Genomic DNA, 21,714 nt, shown 5'->3' with positions numbered 1-21,714 from the left:
CTCACATTATTTCCTCTTCTATTCCAGTCTTTGAGGAAGAAATCGTCCTTCCCCTTCCATCCCCTCTACATGCAGTCATGACTCCATCCCATTCTGTCTTCTTCGGTGAGTCTAGAAGCCTCCTGCTAGTTTCATTCCACTTCCCACTTGTCTCTACTCTTCTATCTCTCCCTATCTACTTGTCACTTCCTTGCTCACTAAACAGTCTCTCAAATCCTCGAGAATATAAGTACCTTGCAGCAAAGAACAGTTTCCCTTATTTTTCAGTACTTAGCATAGTTCCTGAAACAGGGCCAGCATTTAATAGATGTTTGTTGGTTGATGGATTGACTGACTGATTGTCCTTACAGGTCTGTGCTTATCCTTGTGCTATTCGACGTTTTAAAAAAATCAATGACTTGGATTAAGTCAATAGAAATATTATAGAAATTGTTAATAGAAATACTGAAACATTAAAAATGCTATTAATTAATATCCATTAATAATAATTAATAGAACTATTGGAAAAATAGTCATAGAAACCATAAGGTAATCCTAGGAAGGTGATAGTGTGCTCAGTCCTGATCAGACTGCATCTTGAATATTATGTTCAGTTTTTAGTTCCACATTTTAGGAAGGATAATAATAAACTGAAGAATATGTAGTGTAGGAAAAATGACAAAGGAAGGGCTTAGGGATGAAGCTCTTTTGGTTGAAAGAAATCAAGTGATCAATGAGCATGTATTAAGTATGTGAAATTTACTATATACTATACTATGCCCTGGGCATACAAATAAGAAAATGAAATAGTTTCTATAGAGGAGACACCATGTATATAAATAAGCGTAATGGAACTTTGTGCATTCCCATATCACTTCCACCCATGTGGAAAACTCCAAAGACTTGCTTCTGGAAGAAGACATGTGGGTGGGAACAGGTTTTTTCTAGTGCCTGACTAGGAGGAAGTCTTTGTCTGTAAATCTGCCTGGCAGAGGCAGAGTTTCTCTCTCTTTCTTGTTGCATGCAGGGCTGAAGGTCTTATTCATGCACAGCACTGGCACCAGGCCCTAAGCTGGGTAGGGAGAAAACCACTTTCTTTTCCCAGGCTCTATGGCCCCAGAAATAGGTTTGGAGTTTTGGTCTGTTTCATTTGTCTTTTTTGGTTTTAGGTGCGAGGTAGTGAAATCCCCAGTCCCAGGAACTTAAGCCATGGCGACCATGGTTCCAGAATTCCAGCCAGGGTGTTGCTGTCAGTCTAAAAGGGAGGGAATGTTTATATGTTTGTTCTTGTGATACCTTTTAAGTAAATATTGCTTTGTAAAAATCTAATCTGATGATTAAGTGGTTGAATGGTACCAGGGACCCCTTAAAATTGAGGGAACACAATTAGTGGTGGCTTGGGTCAATAGCAGGGACTAGTCACCTTCTACTCCCTTGGGGGTACCAAAGACTCTTGAAGACAAGGAGGTCTACCACGCCTCATCTCCATGGAAGCTGTGTTCACATCTCTGGTATACTCTATCACACTGGACCTTAGTGTGTGTTTATGTTGGAGTTGTGACTTGAAAGGCTGGTGCATAGAAGAGTATCATGAAACACAGTCTAAGGACCCATTTTGCTGTCTCTCCCCAGGTGTCTAAGCAATGTAAGGCTGTAAGTAGTTATTTGGGAACATATTTGAAATTTTTATCTTGTTTGTTAGTGTTAATCATCATCATTAAATAAAGCTGACTGTTTTGGTCCATTGGAGTGAATGTTAAAGAGAAACAGTACTAGCAGCATTAGTTCTTAGAAGACTAGATTGGGAGCTCCTTGTCTCCTATCTTTCTGTATCCTTCATGTCTAGCTCAGTGCCTGGAACATAGCAGGCACTTAATAAATATTGATGGATACTAAAATTAGCTATTTTACAAGGACAATAATGGCAGAAATAGGAATGGCATATAACTATGTTGCAACTACCTGACCAGTCATACCTGCATCAAAGAAAAGAAATGGTTCATGAGTATTCCAATATGATCTCGTAACCAGGATTCCTCAATTATATCAGCACGTTCTTGTTCTGCCTCTTCCTTTCGAGTTTCACATATATCCCATAAGCGATCTCTTAAATCCTAAATAGAAAAAAAAGAATTTCACTTTCTAGATGAACAACCTAAATTATCCCAATGCCAATAAGAAATTTTGAAAAAAGGCAGCTAGGTGGCTCAGTGAATAGAGCATTAGCCCTTAAGTCATGGAGGACCTGGGTTGAAATCCTGCCTCAGACATTTACTAGCTATGTGACTCTGGGCAAGTCACTTAACTTTGATTGCCACAAAAAAAGAAAAAGGAACAAAATATAGCCGACCCATAGAGTAAAAGGGGGTGGTGTGTAAAAGTAACTTTTTCAAGGCTGAAAAAGTAGACTGGGGCCAGGTTGTAAAGATTAATAAATGCCAAACACAGGAACCTGATGTATTATCTCAGAAGTGACAGGGATCCAGTGGACTTTGTTCAGAAAGGGAATGACATGGTCAGACCTGCACTTTAGGAAAAAACCACATTGGCAGCTGTGTAGGATGGAATAGAGCAGGGAGAGAACTGGGGCAAAGGCACAATTTAGAAGGCTATTTTAATAGTCCGGGCAAGAGGTGATAAGAACCTAGGTTAAAGTAAGGGCTGTTTGAATGGAGAGAAGTGTAGGTAGAAAAGACAAAATGTGATTGATATGTCGTTTAGGATGAGGAGTCAAGTTTGAAAATAGATTTCAAAACCATGTGATCAGAAGGGTCATCATGTACTCAACACCAATAGGTAAGTTTAGAGAAAAGAAGGATTTAGGGGGAAAGTGAATTAACTACATGTGGAATTTGAGATGCCTATGGGACAATCTGCTTTGAGACAGACAGTTGGTAAGAGTATTCAAGTTCAGTAAAGAGATTAAACTGGTGTATATAGATCTGGAAGTCATCTATGTAGAGGTGACAGCTGAACCCACAGAGATCTGGGGTTTGGGGGCTCACTGCATAATTTTGGGAGACCCATTGAATTTCTTGGTGATTCAATTTTCTCACTTGCAAAATAGGAGCAGAATCAACTGTTCCACAGGTACTAATCGTGCATGCTTATTAGAATTGAATGAGAACTGGTGAGTTCTCTTAGAAAGTGTTGAGTGCCCTACAAATATATTATAGGACCAAGGTTACCTAAGTTTTTCCATAATCTTTAGTAATAAGTTATGTTATAAGATGACAGATGTTACATAGATTTTTATATGGGCAGCAATGGAAAAGGATTCTTCTGTCATGACGGGTCAGGCAAAAACAAAGAATTGTTCTCCTTCAAAACCTTCTTCTGTGTGATAGTTCTTCAAAAACTTGAAGACAGCTACTGTCATTACACTAAGCATTATCTTATTCAGGCAAAATATCCCCAGTTCCTTCAGTCAAGTTCATCAGTGTCCCAAGGATGGAGGGAGGGAATAAGAGAAGAAAGGGAAAGAGGAAGGAAGGAAATAAGCATTTAGTAAGCTATGATACTATGTACCAGATGTTGCGTTAAACCCTTTCTGAGGACTGTCTCAATTAGAAGCAGACTGCACTCTCTATACACTGCCCAGCTGCCAGTCTGCCATGATGAATATTGACTTACGTTGACTCTTTGGTGTAGTTCAGCTTTGGTTTCTTCATCATCCCACAAGTCTTCAGGGAGGTTGTTAAAATCAGCCTGCCATTGAGATACAAATTCTTGCTTGTGGTCTGGACGTTGCAGGTACTCCTGGTAAGTTAGTCTGTGGTACATTAGCAGAATTTCAATGGAAAACAAAATCTATTTTATTCCCCTTCCCTCAATAGAGTGTGAAATTCTTCATATAATTAACTTTTACTCACCTGGTGTCATGTAGATAATAAAGTACGCTGTGTCGCTCATCTCTTATCTGCCTGAGTATTGCTTTGATCGTGTTTATGTATGAATTTTCTATTGTTTCCCAATAAGGCACTAAATATTGAGGTATTTCCTATTAAATAGCAAAACACACAAATCAGCATTTCGTGTTAGAAATTCTTCTGTATAACTCATTAAATAAAATCATGTTAACCAAAGAACAACAATGTGGTTTTCAGCCCCAGTGTCATAAGGGCAACAGGCAACTCCATCATATTCTTATATGCTTTAATAGGAGGTAGTGAGAACTGTTCCTTCCCTACAGGTGGCAGGTGGTAAGAAGGTGGCTGGATCAGGGATAGGAGAAAGCTCTAGGGAACCTCCCATTTTGGTAGCATCTCCTGGGAGAAAAAAAAGCAACAGCCACCTGAAGCATTTCCCTTTGCTGAAATAGCCTCCTAACATTACAACAACATTCCTAAGGTGAAAGTAAAGAAGGAAGAATTTTCCAGGCAGTCCTAATATTTTATCCTGGATGGTATACCTTAGCATTGCATGCATAAAGGAGAAAAGAGAATAATGTATGATACAGTCAAAACTTTCTTTTATATAATGTTTAATAAGGTAAACTGAATTTCAGTTGCAGGTATATATTTTATTTGATGAAAAAAAATGCTGTCCATGGTTGCTTTCTTCATTTATTTATTTACAGAACCACAGAATTTTAGCTGAAGGGACCCTAAGATCACCTAGTCTACCGTCTCTCCCAAGGAAGTGATCTTTTCTATAACAGAGGTCTACTTTCTTCTTCATTCTTTGAATGCTCTTCCTCCTCACTTATGCCTTTTGGACAACCTAGCTTCCCTCAGGCCTTCATGTTAAGTGCTGTCTTCTACAAGATACCTTTCCTGTTTCCTCCAATTAATACCATTCCATTACTGGGTAATCATTTTGTATTTACCCTATCTGATCAATGCTCCTCCTCTCTTCTGTTCCCTGCTCACCCCACCTCCCATCCCCAATGCACTGGAATGAAAAAATCTGAATGCAATGTTTGTCTCAATTTCAGACTTGTATTCCAAGTGTCTAATCCTGAACCTGGTGTTTAGGAGGGGCCTAAGACATACTTGCCAATTTGAACAGAATTAAGAGAGATCACATCGTTTTTTAAAGGGAGGCATGCTAGTGTTGACCTGCTGTTCCTTATACTGAGATCTTATAATGTTCTTTTTCATATTGAGTCCCAAATTGCCTGCATTTAATCTTTACCCTTTGGTACTATTCATATTCTGAAGGAAAATAGAACAAATTCGATGTACTTTTCTACGTAATGCCTCTTCAAAAACCAACCAACCAAACTGATTATCATTTATGGAAATAGCATTGAATTAGGAATCAAGAAGCCCGACTTTTAAAGCAGACTCTGCTGCTTATTAGGGTCATTGATTGTTTGCTAAGGGCAAACCTTCCTTCCTCTTGGTTACAATCCTTGGTCCCTTAAGCTGTTGTGCATGTTGTACTTGGCAATATTTCCAGATGCCATATTACCCTAATTTTCTTCTTCTAGATCAAAGATTATCAACTTCGGGTCCAAGAACTTTAAAAAAAAATATTTGAGTGCAGCTAAGTGGTTCAGTGGATAGAGCACTGGCTCTGGAGTCAGGAGAACTTGAGTTTAAAACTGGCCTCAGACATGTACTAGTTGTATAACCCTGGGCAAGTCACAACCCCAATTGCCTCATTTTTCATTCGCATTTTTTTGGAGGGGGGAAGGCAGGGCAGTTGGGATTAAGTGACTTGCCCAAGGTTACACAGTGAGTAAGTGTTAAGGGTCTGAGGTCACATTTGAACTTAGGTCCTCCTGACTCTAGGGTCAGTGCTCTATTCACTGAGCCACCTAGCTGCCCCTGATTGTTTTCATTCTTTGTTTCACTTAGCATAGTCTCTGGCACATAGTAGTATAAACTTAATAAATGCTTGATGAGAGGTTTATTTATTTATTTATTTATTTTCCCACAGATATCTAATGAGTGATTTTGTCAAATGCATGGCTGAAATCCAAGTGTGGTATCTCTATGGTAATAGCCTTAACCTAACATTTTAATAATCACGTCAAAAAAGAAAAGGAAATTACTTTAAGATACTTTATATGATAAATTTTACCATATGTAAAAATGTTATTGGAACAATGAGATGAGGATATGAGATAATGTTGTAAAGTAATTTATAAATTTAGTTTGCCTCATACCTCTCTTCTTTATGAAAGAGTCTTTCATTAGGAAGTATGATTTTGTTTTTGTTTGTATCTCAAGTGCTTAACACAGCACACAGAAAGCATTTAATGCTTTTTGATAATGATTAGCAAGGAAGGCAAGTCAACAGTTTATCAAAGGCTATGGTCTTTTTTTTTTCCAGCAGAAATCTGGATAGTTGGCATTAATACATGTTTGTTAAATTGGTGTCACCCATCCATTCTACATCTTGAATCTGTGACAGTTTTACCATTAGTAGAAGGGAAGTATTTACTGTTTGACTTGGTTTTGTAGGATGATACTAGGACTATGGTACTTCTCTTCCTCCCTTTTTTGAACCTTCACCCCTAAGCTCATCAGATGAGTTCATTAATTTACAAATATGTACTGGGCCCCTATATTTGCATAACATTTACTGCAAGCTGCACAAGATTAAAAGTGATATAATATATTCTCCTTGCCCAAAATAAACATATTTTAGTTGGGAAAACAGAAAATATATCCATAAATGTTGCATATGATATGACATAGATACAAGGTATATTCCTGACTTTAAGGCCGCCCACTACCCATTACAGCATGCAACTTTGCTAGTATAAAAAGAATGCCATTAATTTATTAGATGGTGAGATAATTATGAGTTGGGGTAGTCATAGAATACTTCATTCTTAGTAAAAGTGGAAATTAATCTGAGCCTTCATGATTAAATTGTTTTTTCTCATTCAGAGGCATAGTGGATAGAGCACTGAAGTTAGAAAGATCTGAGTTCAAATCCATCCTCAGATACTAACTAGCTATGTGGCCCTGGGCAAGTCATTTAACCCGTTTGCCTCAGTTTCCTCAACTGTAAAATGGGATAATAATAGCACCTATCTCTCAGGGTTGTTATGGTGAGGATTGAATGAGATAATGTTTGTAAAAAACAAACACCAGTTATCACAGTGTCTGGCACATAGAAGGCACCATATAAGTGCTAGCTATTTATTATTAATATTATTATTATTAGAACATAGGTATTAACAGGATTGCAATCATATAAGAATTTGTGAGCACCCAAGAGGTCCTCTGGTCCAGCCTTTGTCTGTAAGTAGGCAAACTTCTAAACCATCTAGGTTTGAGGACTAAGTATTCTCATCTTACTTCAGTTACTCAACTTTTAGTCATCTGGAAAGGCAAAGATTAAGCTTAATTTGAAGGATATTATCATGTGGCCATGGAAGCACAGAGAGAAAAAAGCAGCATCATTTTATGGCTATGTGTTCTAGAGATGTGACTCTTTTCCAGGAAAAGAGCTTCACTGCTTGTGCTTCTGAGGAGAGGGCTGAGCCTCAGAGAACTCATCTGTTCCCTCATGTAAATACTTAACAACAGTTCCCAAGCATGACTCATAGAAGTTTCAGTGATTTGGAAAGGGGAAGATGATGGTCCAATGAGTATAAAGACAATCTCTCAGATGTTCTGATGAGAATTCACTTGGGCCAATGAAAAGATTGGGGGTGAGACAAAATAATGAAACGAGTCTTCCCTTGAATAAGGAAGAAGCTATCCACTATGCTTTTTTGTTTTCCTGAACTACCGTACCGGAGCAAGTGGTTCGTCCACATAGACCCATTCTTCTGACCCTGGTTTGATTGGTGGTGGTCCTGGAGGTGGAGGAGGCAGTGATTCTTCAGCAGGTGACTTCTTTCCCGGTGATTTCTTGTCTGATCCCTTTCCTTTAGGTGAAACTTAAATTAGATTGGTTCATAGGGAAACTATACACAAGGTGAGAGTTTGAAGCTGAAAAAACCTTTGATTGTCACATATTCCAATGGGCACATTAACTCTCCTAGCTACTTGAGTAGCCTTGCAAAAAAAATACCACTTCCAAATTATTCATCACACGATTTGTCTTTTTTTTTTTTTAAACAACCCACTTGCCCTAATCCCACTAGGTAAAAATATAGACAATAATTTTGATTTTGTCTTCCTGTTTTTGGACATAAATTGTTTTTCACATATGACAACAGGCATATGACTCGTTTTCAAATCTAGAGAAAAACACTGGTTCCAATACACTGTCATAATAATTTATCAAATTCAATTTCCTCTCTTGCATAGGAAAAGAAGGGAAGCATTAGGCCCAGAATTCATGGTACAGTAGAAAGAACTTGTAGTTTGGAGTCAGAAGGCCTTGGCACCAATCTTGACCTTGCCAGTTTTTACTTGTATTAACTTGGACAAGTTGCTTAATTTCACTGGAACTCAAGTTTCATCATCTATAAAAGTCCCTCCCAACTTAAAATCTAGGATCCTATGAAATTTGTGTTAGAGACCTTCTGGCAGGGTGTGGAGTTTAAGTACGGGGGTGAATATATCTTTTAATTGGGGGGGGTGGCATGGTGAGTGCAATGGCAGAACTGCAGAGCCTGTATTTTTAAGGATATTTATTAGGCAGCCTCCTTAGATGAATAGTGCCCTAGCTATCATGGAGAGCTTTAGAGGGAACCCAAATGTGGGTATGGTGTGGAAATAAACCTGGGGATGAGGTAATGGCATTAAACCCAGCTTTGCTGGGGCATTATTCTTACACCTAGGGGAAGAAGCTAGCACTCTCCTGTAGGGCATCGGGAGGAGACATCAGATTCCCTATAGCTTGAAAGAATTCATGCACTTCCCTATGTATGTTAGTTCTATTTAGTAGAAAATTAGTGCAAATGGACTTCAGATACCATATTTACAAAATTATCAAAATAACTTGGACCTCTGGGCTCTAATTGCTTTAAGATGAATTATATATTAATTTTTTTACCACTTATTATATGTAAGATAACATGAAGATCACATGAAATACATGTTATTTCATATTCCCTGTGCAAATAATATTTGGTGTACTAGGGAGATAAACATGCATTATCTTATGGTGCAGATAGAAGTATGTGGACTTCCAAGGGAAGAGAGATTGCTAATCATTTCTCTTGTGTAGGCTTGGGACTCAAATCACTCTTAATGTATTGGTCTTATACGAGTGTCAACTGCTCAACAGAGTTAATATGCAGCAAGAAAACCAATCAAATCTTTGTTCAGACAGAAAGAGAAATCATAATTGTTTTGTGTATCTCATTTGGTTAATTAAAATTGTTAGCGCATTTTCCCTTGTAAGTTGTTATTGTTTCTCTTGGAATTTCTCCTCTGTCTTTAAGTTGTTATTAATTCATCCTTGAACTATAAACATTTTAGGTAAGATTTAAAAATTATTTTAGTATATCATGACTGTTGAGTGATGAATTGAATAATTCAGAAACTATTATTGAATTCATGTGAATATTTTGGGTATTTTGTGCTTTGATTTTCTTCTTAAACTGTAACTCAATATTTAGAAGGAAAAACAGTGAAAGTAAAGAGACCGAAGCAAATTCAGCCTTTCATATATGGAAAGACAATTACCTGAGCCTAGATACTAAAGGCATTTTTGTGGAAGATCTTTTGTGCAACTAAAATGTAAATAGTTGGAATGCTTTTTATCCAACAATTTGAATAAAAGACTTCACGTTAAATATATATATATATATATATATGTACTTTTGTATGAGGTAGAGGCTGCATGATCTTTGGTATAGTTTATCTGTATAGAAGCAGGCATATTTGAGTATATTTATTTTATTTTGTAAGTATACAAACTCTGTCAAAGTCATTTCAAGTACTGGCAAATAGAAGCAGATATGGAATAGATACAGAATGAAAAGTGTGACGGATATAAATTTTTAGTATATTATGCACATCTAATACAATGGAGTTTTGGCAAAATTAAATAATTTGAATGCCATAGACGGAAAATGCTTGGATAAGACATCACTAACTAGGCTAGAACAGGTAAAGATAGAGAGAAAATAGGAAAAGAGAAAAAAGGATAGTTTTAGAATAAAATTTTATTACTGTTTGTGGTAAATGAGGGCCTGGTGAAATAATATACTAAGGTATATGACTAAGCCTCAAGTTTAAGAAACAGTAAAGTATAGCATCAGGGGAGGGACATAGTGAACAATAGCTAGAACACATGTCAAAGGTAATGAAGATCTGCTCATGCAAGTATCTCTTTTTTTTTTCAAATTTTTGCTTTTAGGAGGGGGGAACATAGGGGCATTGGGGTTAAGTGACTTGCCCAAGGTCACATGGCTAATTTTGTGTTAAGTATCTGAGGCTGGATTTGAACTCAGGTCCTCCTGACTCCAGGGCTGGTGCTCTTTCACTGCGCCAGGTAGCTGCCCTTTCCCCCTACAAGTATCTCTTCTAAATGATAAATTGTATCAGATGGGAATATCAAGAAATTAAGTAAAATGCTCCTTCACAAAGTCATATTCTTATGCCACACTGATTCTGGGGTTTTGTAGGCTGTGTCATTATAGCATTATATAGAATGCTGGGGAGTTGTAAAAAGGCTTTGAACATGGTCCTGGTCATGGACAGTGTCTGATGACCAGTTTAATCAGGTACCAAGTATTATCATCACCACCAGGATTGCTGATAGGGGAAGAATTCATTAGCTAGTGAGTCAAGACACAGAATGGTGACAGAATGATAAAGGATCAGAAACAAAAAATTTTTTAATGATCTACAAACAATGGTACTGTTGGTACTCAAAAGTTGAGATCATTGTTCAATAACCAGTTAATACACCTGTAGAGAAGTTGCAACATATCTATGTTGAGTTTTGTAAACATCTACCATCTGTGAGAGCAGGATCTAGGAGAAGCAATGAGTGAAAAGGGAAAGCCTTGTGCTGAACAAGAAGGTGAAAGGAATTATCAAGGTAAGTTAGAGGGATGTGGCCTTGAGGAGATTGCCAGAGAATGAATTTGAGTAGGATCAGCTTGGGGGGGGATATTGAGAAACATCTGAAGAGGAACAATCTCCAGGTGAAGATTCTACATCTAGTTTCTATGAGGGAAGGATGAAGCAGAAGGAGCATTATTAAATAATAAGGACCTGAACAGAAGAAATCAAGGTAAAGGAAGATAAGATCACTGGCAAGTTAAGAACAGACAAATAAACCAACCTAGTGAAACAAAAAGGGTTTAGTGCTAAGAGGGAAGAAGCAAGACATGGATATAAATACCTCAGGGAGACAAAGGAAAGGAAGTTGGGTGTGACTTTCCAGCTGTTAAGAAGTGACAGACTAGGCATAGTGGTGGCAACACAGGTGATTCCTGTTACTAGGGGAAATGAAACTTGGTAGATCACTTGAGTTTCATTGTTTTGGGCTAAACAATTTAGTTTTAGGACTAAAGCCAACTTGGTTGTCCACAATGAATCTGGCACAAATATGATCAGCCCCTGGGAACAGAGCAATACCAGGTTGCTTAGGGAGGAGCAGACTGGCTTAATATCAGGGAAAAGAGCAGGTTAAATAAAGCTTCTATGCAAGCAGTAATGGGTTCAACCTGTAAATTACTCCTTAACATCCAGCCTAGGTAAGAAAGGGAGATACAGTCTCAAAAAAAAAAAAAAAAGAAAAGGAATAAAAGTTTATACAGGTCTTCTTTTAAAAATTACATATCTCTCTATATAAAATGCACATATATATTCATTTTTCAATTAACATATACATTTTCTTTCCTTTCCACCTATCCCCCCCCACTGGAATAAAATAAACAAAAACAACTTGTGACAAATATACTTAGTTAAGCAAAACAAATTCTCTCATGGGCCATAGCCAAAACTGAGCGTCTCCATTCGTTACCTGCAGAGGAGGGAGAAGTGACTTGCATTAAGTGGTGTGAAGTTTGCATTTTGCCATAGCCAAATTAATGCTTATGTTCCAAGTATAGGCTGGTTTCTCTCTTAGAAGAAAGGAAGGCACTCAAAACAAATTTTCTCCCTACTTAGATAATGCAAGACAATCAAGTGTTACATTTAAAACAAAAAGCAGAGTGGCAGCCAGGTGGCTCAGCGAGTAAGAGCACTGGCTCCAGTGTTGGGATGACCTGGGCATCAAATCTGGGCTCAGATACTTAGCACCACACCCAGAAATAACTGGCCATGTAACCTTGAGCAAGTTACTTAACCCCGATTGCTTAAAAAAACAAAAAAAAAAACCCCAAAAGCAGAAATGGGTCTTCAGTATAGGAAGAAATAGGTTCTGAAGAGGAGGAAGTGATTCAGCTTCGCAGAAGTTTGGAAAGTAGAAGAATGATATGCAGAGTATGAAGAGAATTAAAAGGAAAACTGTTTTCTTGGATCTCATAACATCAATCAAATTTGAGAATCTTCCTCAAAGTAGGGAGATGCCTCCTTTTTCTGAGAAAAAAGCAGCTCCTTATCCTCCCAAGAATTAGGAATGATAAATTAGAACCACAGAAGCCATAATGTATGAGATTATTTAGTAAGGATCAGAGGATGAAGAGAAGAGTAATGGTGGTTGTTGACCCCTTGCATAGCTGTAACAATAGAGAGTTCTATTGATTTGTTGACCTAATATGAAAAGAGAAACCTTGTATTTCTCATCATGTATTCAAGACATAATGGAGGTCAAAACAGATGATTCACTTCTGGGGATTCATATGGGAATAAAGAATACCACCAGAAGAACAGAAAGCATTGCCAAAGAAGTTTTGGGTAAGAGGCTGAAGAAAAGGACATAGGTTTGTGTTTTCCTTACTTCTGCTCATTGAAAACAAACAATGCTAACAGCAATTGATCTGGGAAGTTAGCAGTAGATTAAGAATGGGATTTAGATTTCAATCATTCAGTCAAGAAACATTTAGTAAGTGTCTATCATGTGCTAGGCTCTGGGCTTAGTGCTGGTGATATAAGATTAGCAGATGGAGAGTCAGAAGTAGTTTTGGCATTGGAGTTGATAGCCAAGAACAAGAGGAAGACAGCATGAAGACAATTATTTTCTCTTCATTAATTCAGGCCCTTGGCCTGGGTGAATTCCATCTTTGGGTAAAGAAATGAAAACAAAGGAAGATAATTGGGAAGAAATAATTAACATCTAGATAAAATTTAGAAAAAAATATTGAAGAAAATAACACCTTAATAAAGAGAATTGACCAAATAGAAAAAGAAGTACAAAATCCTGCTGAAGAAAACAGTTCCTTAATTATAACAAGTAAAAGCTAATGACTCCATGAGATCAAGAAATAATAAAATGAAGGCAAAAGAAAAAAAAATTGAAATGTCAAATAATTGCAGATAACAGAATGGATTAGAAACCAGAATCCAGCAACATGTTGTTTACAAGAAACACTCTTGAAAGAGTTACAAAGAGTGCTAAAATAAGTGGCTGGAGCAGAATATACTAGACTGCAGCTGATGCATAAAAAAGGCAAGGGAAGCAATCACGATCTCAGACAAAACAAAAGCAAAAATAGACCTAATTAAAAGGGATAAGCAGGGAAACTACATTTTGCTAAAAGGCATCATAGAAAATGAAGCAATATGATTACTAAAATTTGTATACCAAATGATATAGCAAACAAATTTCAAGGAAAAGTTAAATGAATTACAGGAAAATAAAGTAAAACTAATACTGCTGGGTGACCTCAGCCTTCCTCTCTCAGAGGTTGATAAATCTAATCATAAAAGAAATAAGAAATTAAAGAGATGAATAGAATCTTAAAAAAGTTAATATGACAAACCTCTGGAGAAAACTGAATGGGACTAAAAGTCAGTATACCTGTTTCTTCAGTTGCACATGCCACCTATACAAAAACATATGATGTATTAGGGTATTAAAAACCTCACAATCAAATGAAAAAAGAATAAATATTAAGTGCAAAATTTTAAGACCATATTGTAATAAACTTACATTCAATAAAGGGCCATAGAAGCATAGACTAAAAATGAGAAACTAAATCATTTAATCCTAAAGAATGAATTAGTTGAAGAACAAATCACAGAAACAATAATTTCATTAAAGGGATTGACCATAATGAGTCAACATTCCAAAATTTCTGGGATGTGCCAAATCAGTACTTAGGGAAAAATGTATGTCTCTAAATGCATACATTTAGTAAAATAAAGATAGGGCAGATCTATGAAGTGGGTATACAACTAAAAAAAAAACAACCTAGAAAAAGTTCCCAATTAAAAATAAAAATGGAAATCCTGAAAATCAAAGAAGAGATTAATAAAATTGAAAGTAAAAAACCCAAACTATTAAATGAATAAATAAAACAAGCTCATTTTATGAAAAAAATCCACAATAAAATAGCTAAACATTTTTAAAAAGAAAGAAAAGACCATATTATTTTTATCAAAAACAAAAAGGGTGAATGTGCCACCAATGAAGATGAAACTGAAGCAATTATTAGGAGTTATTTCACTCAATTATATGGCGGTAAAACTGACAATCTAAGTGAAATGGATTAATATCCACAAAAATGTAAACTACCCAGATTAACACAAAGGGAAATAGAATACTTAAATAACCCTATCTTAAAAAAAAAAGAAATTGAACAAGCCATAAATGTCCTCCCTTAGGGGGAAAAATAATAAAAAAAATGCCCAAACAAACCCAAGACCAAATGGATTTAGAAATTAATTCTACCATAAGTTTAAGGAACAATTAATTGCAATACTATATAAACTGTTTGAAAAAAAACTGTTAAAGGAGTCCTACCAATTTTCTTTTATGATACAAATATGGTTTTGATACTTAAACCAGAGAGAACAAAAATATAAAGAAAACTGTAGATCAATTTCCTTAACAAATATTTCTGCAAAATTTTAAATAAAATACTAACAAGGTAATTACAGCAATATATCATAAATATCATACACTATGATCAGGTGGGATTCTTACTACGAATACAGGATCAGTTCAATATTAGGAAAATTATCAGCATAAGTGACCATATAGTAATAAAAACAACAAAAACCATGTGATTATATCAATAGATGCAGACAAAGCTTTTGACAAAACACAACACTCCTTACTATTAAATAAAACACTAAAAGCCTATTTTATAGACCTAGAAAAAATGATAACAAAATTCATCTAAAAGAAAAATAGGTCAAGAATATCAAGAGAATCAATGAAAAAAAAAAGTGACAGGGAAGGCGGCCTAGCAGTACCAGATTACAAACTATATTAAAGTGGTAATCATCAAAACAATCTGGTACTAGCTAAGAAATAGAGTGCTGGATCAGAGATTAGGTAAAAGATACACAGTAGTAAATGACCATAGTAATCTAGTGTTTGGAAAACCCAAAGATTCAAGCTTTTTGATCAAGAAGTCATCATTTGACAAAAATTGCTGGGATAACTGGAAAATGGCTTGACAGAAACAAGGTACAGACCAACTCTCCAACTGAATACCAACATAGTGTCAAAATGGATAAATTATTTGTACATAAAGGGTGATATCATAAATTAGGGGAACTTGGAAAAATGTACTTGTCAGATCTAAGGATACGGGAAAAGTTTTATGACCAAAAAAGAGATAGAGAAGATCACAGGGAGCAAAATAGATAATTTTGATTATGTGAATTTAAAAAGCTTTTGCACAAACAAAACTAGTAGAGCCAACATTAGAAGGAAAACAGGAAAGTGGGGGGAAAATCTTTACAGCAAGTTTTTCCCCCAAAGGTCTCATGTATTAAATAAGTAATTGACCCAAATTAAAAAAAATATAAGAGCCCTAGTGATAAGTGGTCAAAGGATACGAACAGGCAGTTTTTAGAGGAAATCAAAGCTATCAATAGTCATGTGAAAAAATGCTCTTAATCACTACTGATTAAAGAAATGCACATTAAAACAACTTAGATAACATCTCAACATGTCGGATTGGCTAACGTGACAGAAAAGAAAGATAACACATGATGAAGGGAATGTAGAAAAAATTGGTAACTAATGCAATATTGGTGGAGTTGTGAACTAGTCTAACCATTCTGGAGAAGAATTTGGAATTATACCCAGAGGTATAAAGCTGCGCATACTCTCTGGTGCTACCATTACTAAGTATATATCCTAAAGAGATCAAAGGAATGGGAAAAGGACCTTTTTGTACAAAAATATTTATAGTATCTCTTTTTGTGGTGGCAAAATTTTGAAATTGAGAGGATGACCATCACTTGGGAAATGGCTGAATAAGTTACAGTACATGATTGTTATAGAATATTATCATGTTATAAAAAATGATGAGTAAAATCATTCCAGAACAACCTGGGAGGGCTTGTTTGAAAAAATTTAAAGGGAAGTGAACACAACTAGGGCAACACTGCATACAATAAGAGGAATATTGTAACCATGATCAACTACAAAAGACAGCTACTCTGATCAAGATAATGATCCAAGAAAATTCCAAAAGATTCACATAGAGAACTGATGAACTCTGAATGAAGATTGAGGTATACTTTTTTATTTTCTTTCCTTTCTTTTTTTTTTTTACTGTACTTTCTTTTACAACATGACTAATATGGAAATATGTTTTGTATGACTTGACATGTATGATCAATATCAATTTGCTTGCCTTCTCAAGGAGGCTGGAATGGCAGAAGGGAGAAAGACAATTTGGAATTCAAATTTCTATAAAATAAATGTTGAACTTTTAAATATATAATTGAGAAATATTTAATGAAATAAAAATTTATATCAACATTATCATATATTAATATAACTTGTATAATATAACATGTTAACATTATTATATATTAGCACTGTCAATGTTGTATGTGATAACATGTTGATTGTGATAGCAGAAGATTTCTTAATATTAGCAGACAGCTTATTCTCACGTTTATTTTTAGAGTCTGAAAAATGTTCTCTATTGCAATGAAGAAAGATGAATTAATAAAATTATTTTAAAAAGTCAATATTTGGCTCAATCAAGCAAAACAGTCTTAAAAGTGTTTCCTTAATAGGCTGTGTTTAACCCCAATGTTAAGATCATATAAGATTTCTGGAGTGTTGAAAATACAGAGGTAACTTTGTTCGATGGTTCTCTGATGATCAACATCAAGGGAGACCTTGATGGTGAGACATAAGTGCACTAACGGTGTTCATTACAGACATGCCCTAGAGTCTAAATTGAGAAGGGATTCTCTATGGTGATAAGGTTACCTGAATATCTCTTTTTTGTAAATGACACGGCTGTTGAGTATCAAGACTCAAAGCACTATAGGGCTTCCTCATCATGACCCAAACACACTCGAATGAAATCTGTGTTGCAGTCCACACAGGGGAAAAGGCAATAACAAATCAACAAAGGGATGTATGTGTATATGTATGTGTATGTAATATACGTCTTTGTTATAGAAGTGTATATCTGCATATGTAGATACAGATACATACATATGTGTATATATATATATACATATACACACACATATATACCCTTGTTGACTTGTTTTTTCATAACCACATCTATAGTTCCTCACTTCTTTACTAAAAAGAAGGAACTGTATATCATCATCAGTTTCTTTGGCACTGAGGTTAGTCATTCCAAGTAGGTACTTTTAAGAAACCCATTTCCCCCCCTTCTCTTCAGTATGCACCCTTACTTTTCAATTTGGCTTTCTCCAGAGACAATGAAAAAAGGTAAACTGCAGCCCAGATCCTATCTAAATTATCATAAATTTCACAAGAGGTTTCTCTATAACTGCAGAGAAATAGGGTGCATGATGTAATCTCTTGAATATCAAGCAACCTGGCGCAGTCTCCTGTAGACTTCTTGGAATCCAAAAGCTTGGGTTCAAATCTCAGTCTTGACACTTACTTTGGGACCGATTGCCTTGTGGGAGTTATGGAAATCAGCCTCAGTACTTTGTAGCCATAGATTTATGTGGAATTCATGGCACTATTATAAATTATGAAGATGCTCTTCTCCCTTAGCCCCTTTATAAATGGACCCCTTTCTAATATTTGATAAATCCAAGGTAACAGAACAAAAGAGAAGGGAAATATTTATTCAATAAAATGTTGTTGGGAAAAATTGGCTAGTGGTATGGCAAAGATGGGATTAGAACAAAAAGGTTTTAATCTATATTCTATTTAAAATACTATTGATGGCTATTTCAATATGATTTCTTTTGTTTAACTATACCTTTATATTTTATGACTTTATAAACACAACTCTGAGAAGAGTTCCATAAGCTTCACCAGACTACAAAAGGGGTCCATGATATAAAAAAAGTCAAGGACATTTCCGGAATAGGTTTATATTCATAACATAGCACTTTCTAATAAAAGGGGAATCAAACATGCATCAGCATTTCAGAATACACTACTAAAAATGATTTTGTAGAGATATAACCATACTTCAAGGTTGTTGTGACAGTAAGTTCAATACAACTGTAAAAAACATCATGTATCTTAAATTTTGCTGTGCAAAATAAATCTGGTCCTTTTGAGAATATATTTTTTTGACCATACATATTTGTCACAAGAGTTTTTCCCCCTTCTTAATGGGACAAAAGCAGGAGAGAAAATAAACGATTGTTAATAGAAAAAATATTACTGAACATCTGAGGGTGGACTGGGGAAAGCTAACCCCGATGTAGGCTAAAACCTTTTCTTAAATTTGTCTATTATTAATAACTTCACAGGAAATATGCACAATGTACATTAATACTATCCTATTAGTATTCTATTATTAGTAGAAATAATAATCTACATTAATCTATTCACTAACATGGTTATAAAATGTAGAACTAATTTAACTAAGTTTAACTGCTGTACCTTTGCCTTTGGGAGAAGTTTCATCTTTCTTTCCTTTTCCTTCTTTAGGAGGAGACTGTGTTTTACCACCTTCTAGATAAAATTTAACACAGATAATACTGATGAGTCTTTTAAAAAATCCTGTGGAATCATCAAACATTTAAATGTCACTTATCATAATGAGCCTCTTATGTTGTGGTACTGGTACAGAAACATAGATAGCAATGAAAATCAGAAGAAAAAGACTATGGATTGAATTTTAGTTCACACAATATGTTGCCATAGTAGTTTGCTATGCAAAAATATTTGAATTTAGGTCAAATGCTGCAATTTTATGGTGGGTCTTATTGTAAATGCAGACCTTTGGTGGGTGTGATTACACTAGCTGAAGGAATATGAATTCTTTCATTAACTTCTAGGTTCCCCTGAATGCATTTCCAGTTGAAAGACCCCTAAGCTACAATGGCAGTTGGATCTCTACCATAAATGATAACCAAGTCATTTGAGCAAATATAACCCTCTATGTAGGAGGAAATATTCAGGTGTGTCATTTGTCAAATGGCACCTATTTTTCCATTTTGTTTTGATTATCTAAATAACCTTGTAATAACATCAAATTCTTGGATTTAGTTCAGTAGGAAAAACAAACAATACAAAGGAAGAATAAATTGAAATTTGTTATCTGATACTCTTGGGGAGTCCTAGATATTAAGTTTCAATTTTTACAAAATACTCCATCTATACTCATTAAGAACTTGACCAATTACCCAATGATATCTACACTTTAATTAGAAAACAAAACAATTGACTGATATTGAGTACTGCTGCAAAATTCTTAAGGACCAGTTCACAAAGATATAGGGCCACTGAATAAGGATTTAGATCAGTCTACCCAAAGAATTATTGCTTATTTCTGGAAACTTTTTGTCGCATGAAAATTTTTTTTCAGATGCCCCTTCCCTAATTTCTAATTAAAATTTTAAATTAATTAACTTTTTAATCAGTGGTTCATCATATATACATGCACATACATATACATCCCTATCATCTTTATCTCTTTCTTGATATGTATAAATATGTCTCAACATCAATCTCTACATAAGCATCTGTATAATAAGAATCAGGTAGTCTAGACCAGCTTTTAAGTAAAATATTTTTGTAGCAGCCAGCTTTGGATCAGTACCTTTGAATTCCCACACAAAACCCTTTCAGAGCTACACGAAGAATCAAAAGAGGCAGTACGAGGAAGGCAAGAAACACAAAAAGACATTTAGGAAGTTAAGGCTCAAAGAGCTGGGAAGGGCAGCATAAACCTGCTTCCTACTGGGGAATCACTTCTTTTGTGTGCTCCAACCACCTCCCCAAATCCCACTCACTCCTTCGTCTCGATGATGATTAATGTTTATTTAATGACTTAAACATTTTGCCCTTATATCGCATCTTTCATTCCTTTTATTTCTTTCTGCCTTAACAAGGTGAGTCTAGATGTCAGAACGAAGCATGTTTGGTAGCCACAGATGACTTTTGGTTTTAAGTTACAGCAGTTGTTTCTTTAGGAAGAGTTTTCATTATTTACATGAAAGCCATCCAGTGGGTCAACAATGGCTAGAAATCTCCATCAAGAACTCATTTCAGAATAGCTGCCCTATATTTATTATTAGGATACTCTAACTAGTTGTACTGTTAAGAAAACATCTCTAATGCCAATGTACATTATTTTTCCTTTCCTCAAATGAAATATTGCCCCACGGCAGAATGATGCCATTGGAGATGAATACTTCCATACTTTTTTTTTTTTTAAAGGATCTGGCACTAGTCCTGTCCTTATTCAAGGAGAAAAAAAGAGACAGGTACACTCACTCTTTGAAGCAATAACAGATTTATTGTTCCTGCAATGTAGAGAATTCAAGAATACATTTTTTCAAGGTTGTAAACAAACTTTTAAAGCTTTAAGACTGAATCGTATTAGAAAAAAATAAGAACGACTGCTTAGTTTCTGGTTGGCTTAGACAAATGTGTAGGTATTGCTGTTTGGGAGCACAGTTGTGGGGGTGGTATGGTGGCTGTAGCTTGAGCCATCAGTCTGAAGGAAGTAGCCTCCTGCTTATTCACAGCTATTCTAAACACACTGCTTATCTCCCAATTCTAGGCAGTCTTCGAAAACTTCTTATTGTTCTCTTAATCTTTATCTCTATAGTGTTTCTCAATTCTTACTGAGGTATTAGGAGATAGTAGTTGGGAAGAGAGAAGATGGTGGAGACCTGTGAGTGTCAACATTTGTGCAATAAAAGCTAATTTTTAAGGTTTTGTTAATATTGATTTTTTATTCCAATACAAACAACTTTATTTAATTGTGGGGAAAAATCATTCTTTATTTTACCAATGATTGTGCAATGCTTAAGGGCATCAAATGAATATGGTAATAAAAGAATATAGGACTATGTGTATAGTACCTACATGTGCATATACATGTATTCATATGATTCTAAGACACGTGAATAAGAATCATAGGATCATGGGTATCATGTTATCACATGTTCAGGAATTCCTCTCCTCTGTAGTGCACAACCATTCAAGTTGAAACTGAGAACTGAAGATTTTTGTGACACATGTACAAACACTTAAACTGCTTTAAATACTATGCATTTAAATGGTTTAGCGCTAAAAAAATTATCAAGTCATTGTTCTCACTTGACATCATTTCAGTGAACACCAGGTTATCATGTCTAATATTTCAGAGGGAATCTGGACTGAAGAATAGACTTACAAAGGTTGGAGTTTGCTTTTTGGAGGGACCTAGTTGCAAGAATCCTATTTAGGAAATTTCTTCTTCTTTTAGACAACTTTTTGGTACTAAAACTTTTTCTGAGCTGAAAATGGCCTGGGTTTATTTTATATTTGGACTTTATTGAATACTATGGATGCTTTCATCTATCTATCTATCTATCTATCTATCTATCTATCTATCTATCTATC

The 21,714-nt window shown here is 35.4% G+C and overlaps 1 protein-coding gene across 1 annotated transcript in view; it reads right to left on the bottom strand.

Moving 5' to 3' along the window:
- The window catches only part of SPEF2 (sperm flagellar 2), a 221,105-nt gene that overhangs the window by 51,347 nt on the left and 148,044 nt on the right, over positions 1 to 21,714 (bottom strand). The window contains exons 18-21 of the mRNA XM_069096127.1: positions 7,680 to 7,813; positions 3,852 to 3,979; positions 3,613 to 3,751; positions 1,956 to 2,093 (exon numbers count right to left, since the gene is read on the bottom strand). Of these exons, the coding sequence (XP_068952228.1) occupies positions 1,956 to 2,093; positions 3,613 to 3,751; positions 3,852 to 3,979; positions 7,680 to 7,813 (539 nt within the window). The remainder of the gene's footprint in view (positions 1 to 1,955; positions 2,094 to 3,612; positions 3,752 to 3,851; positions 3,980 to 7,679; positions 7,814 to 21,714) is intronic.

This window comes from Petaurus breviceps, unplaced genomic scaffold (assembly GCF_028583685.1).
Source record: "Petaurus breviceps papuanus isolate PSGF00001 unplaced genomic scaffold, PetGlider_PUasm1.0 229, whole genome shotgun sequence".
In the NCBI taxonomy this organism is placed as follows: domain Eukaryota; kingdom Metazoa; phylum Chordata; class Mammalia; order Diprotodontia; family Petauridae; genus Petaurus; species Petaurus breviceps.
This window is presented reverse-complemented; position numbering and strand designations above follow the sequence as displayed.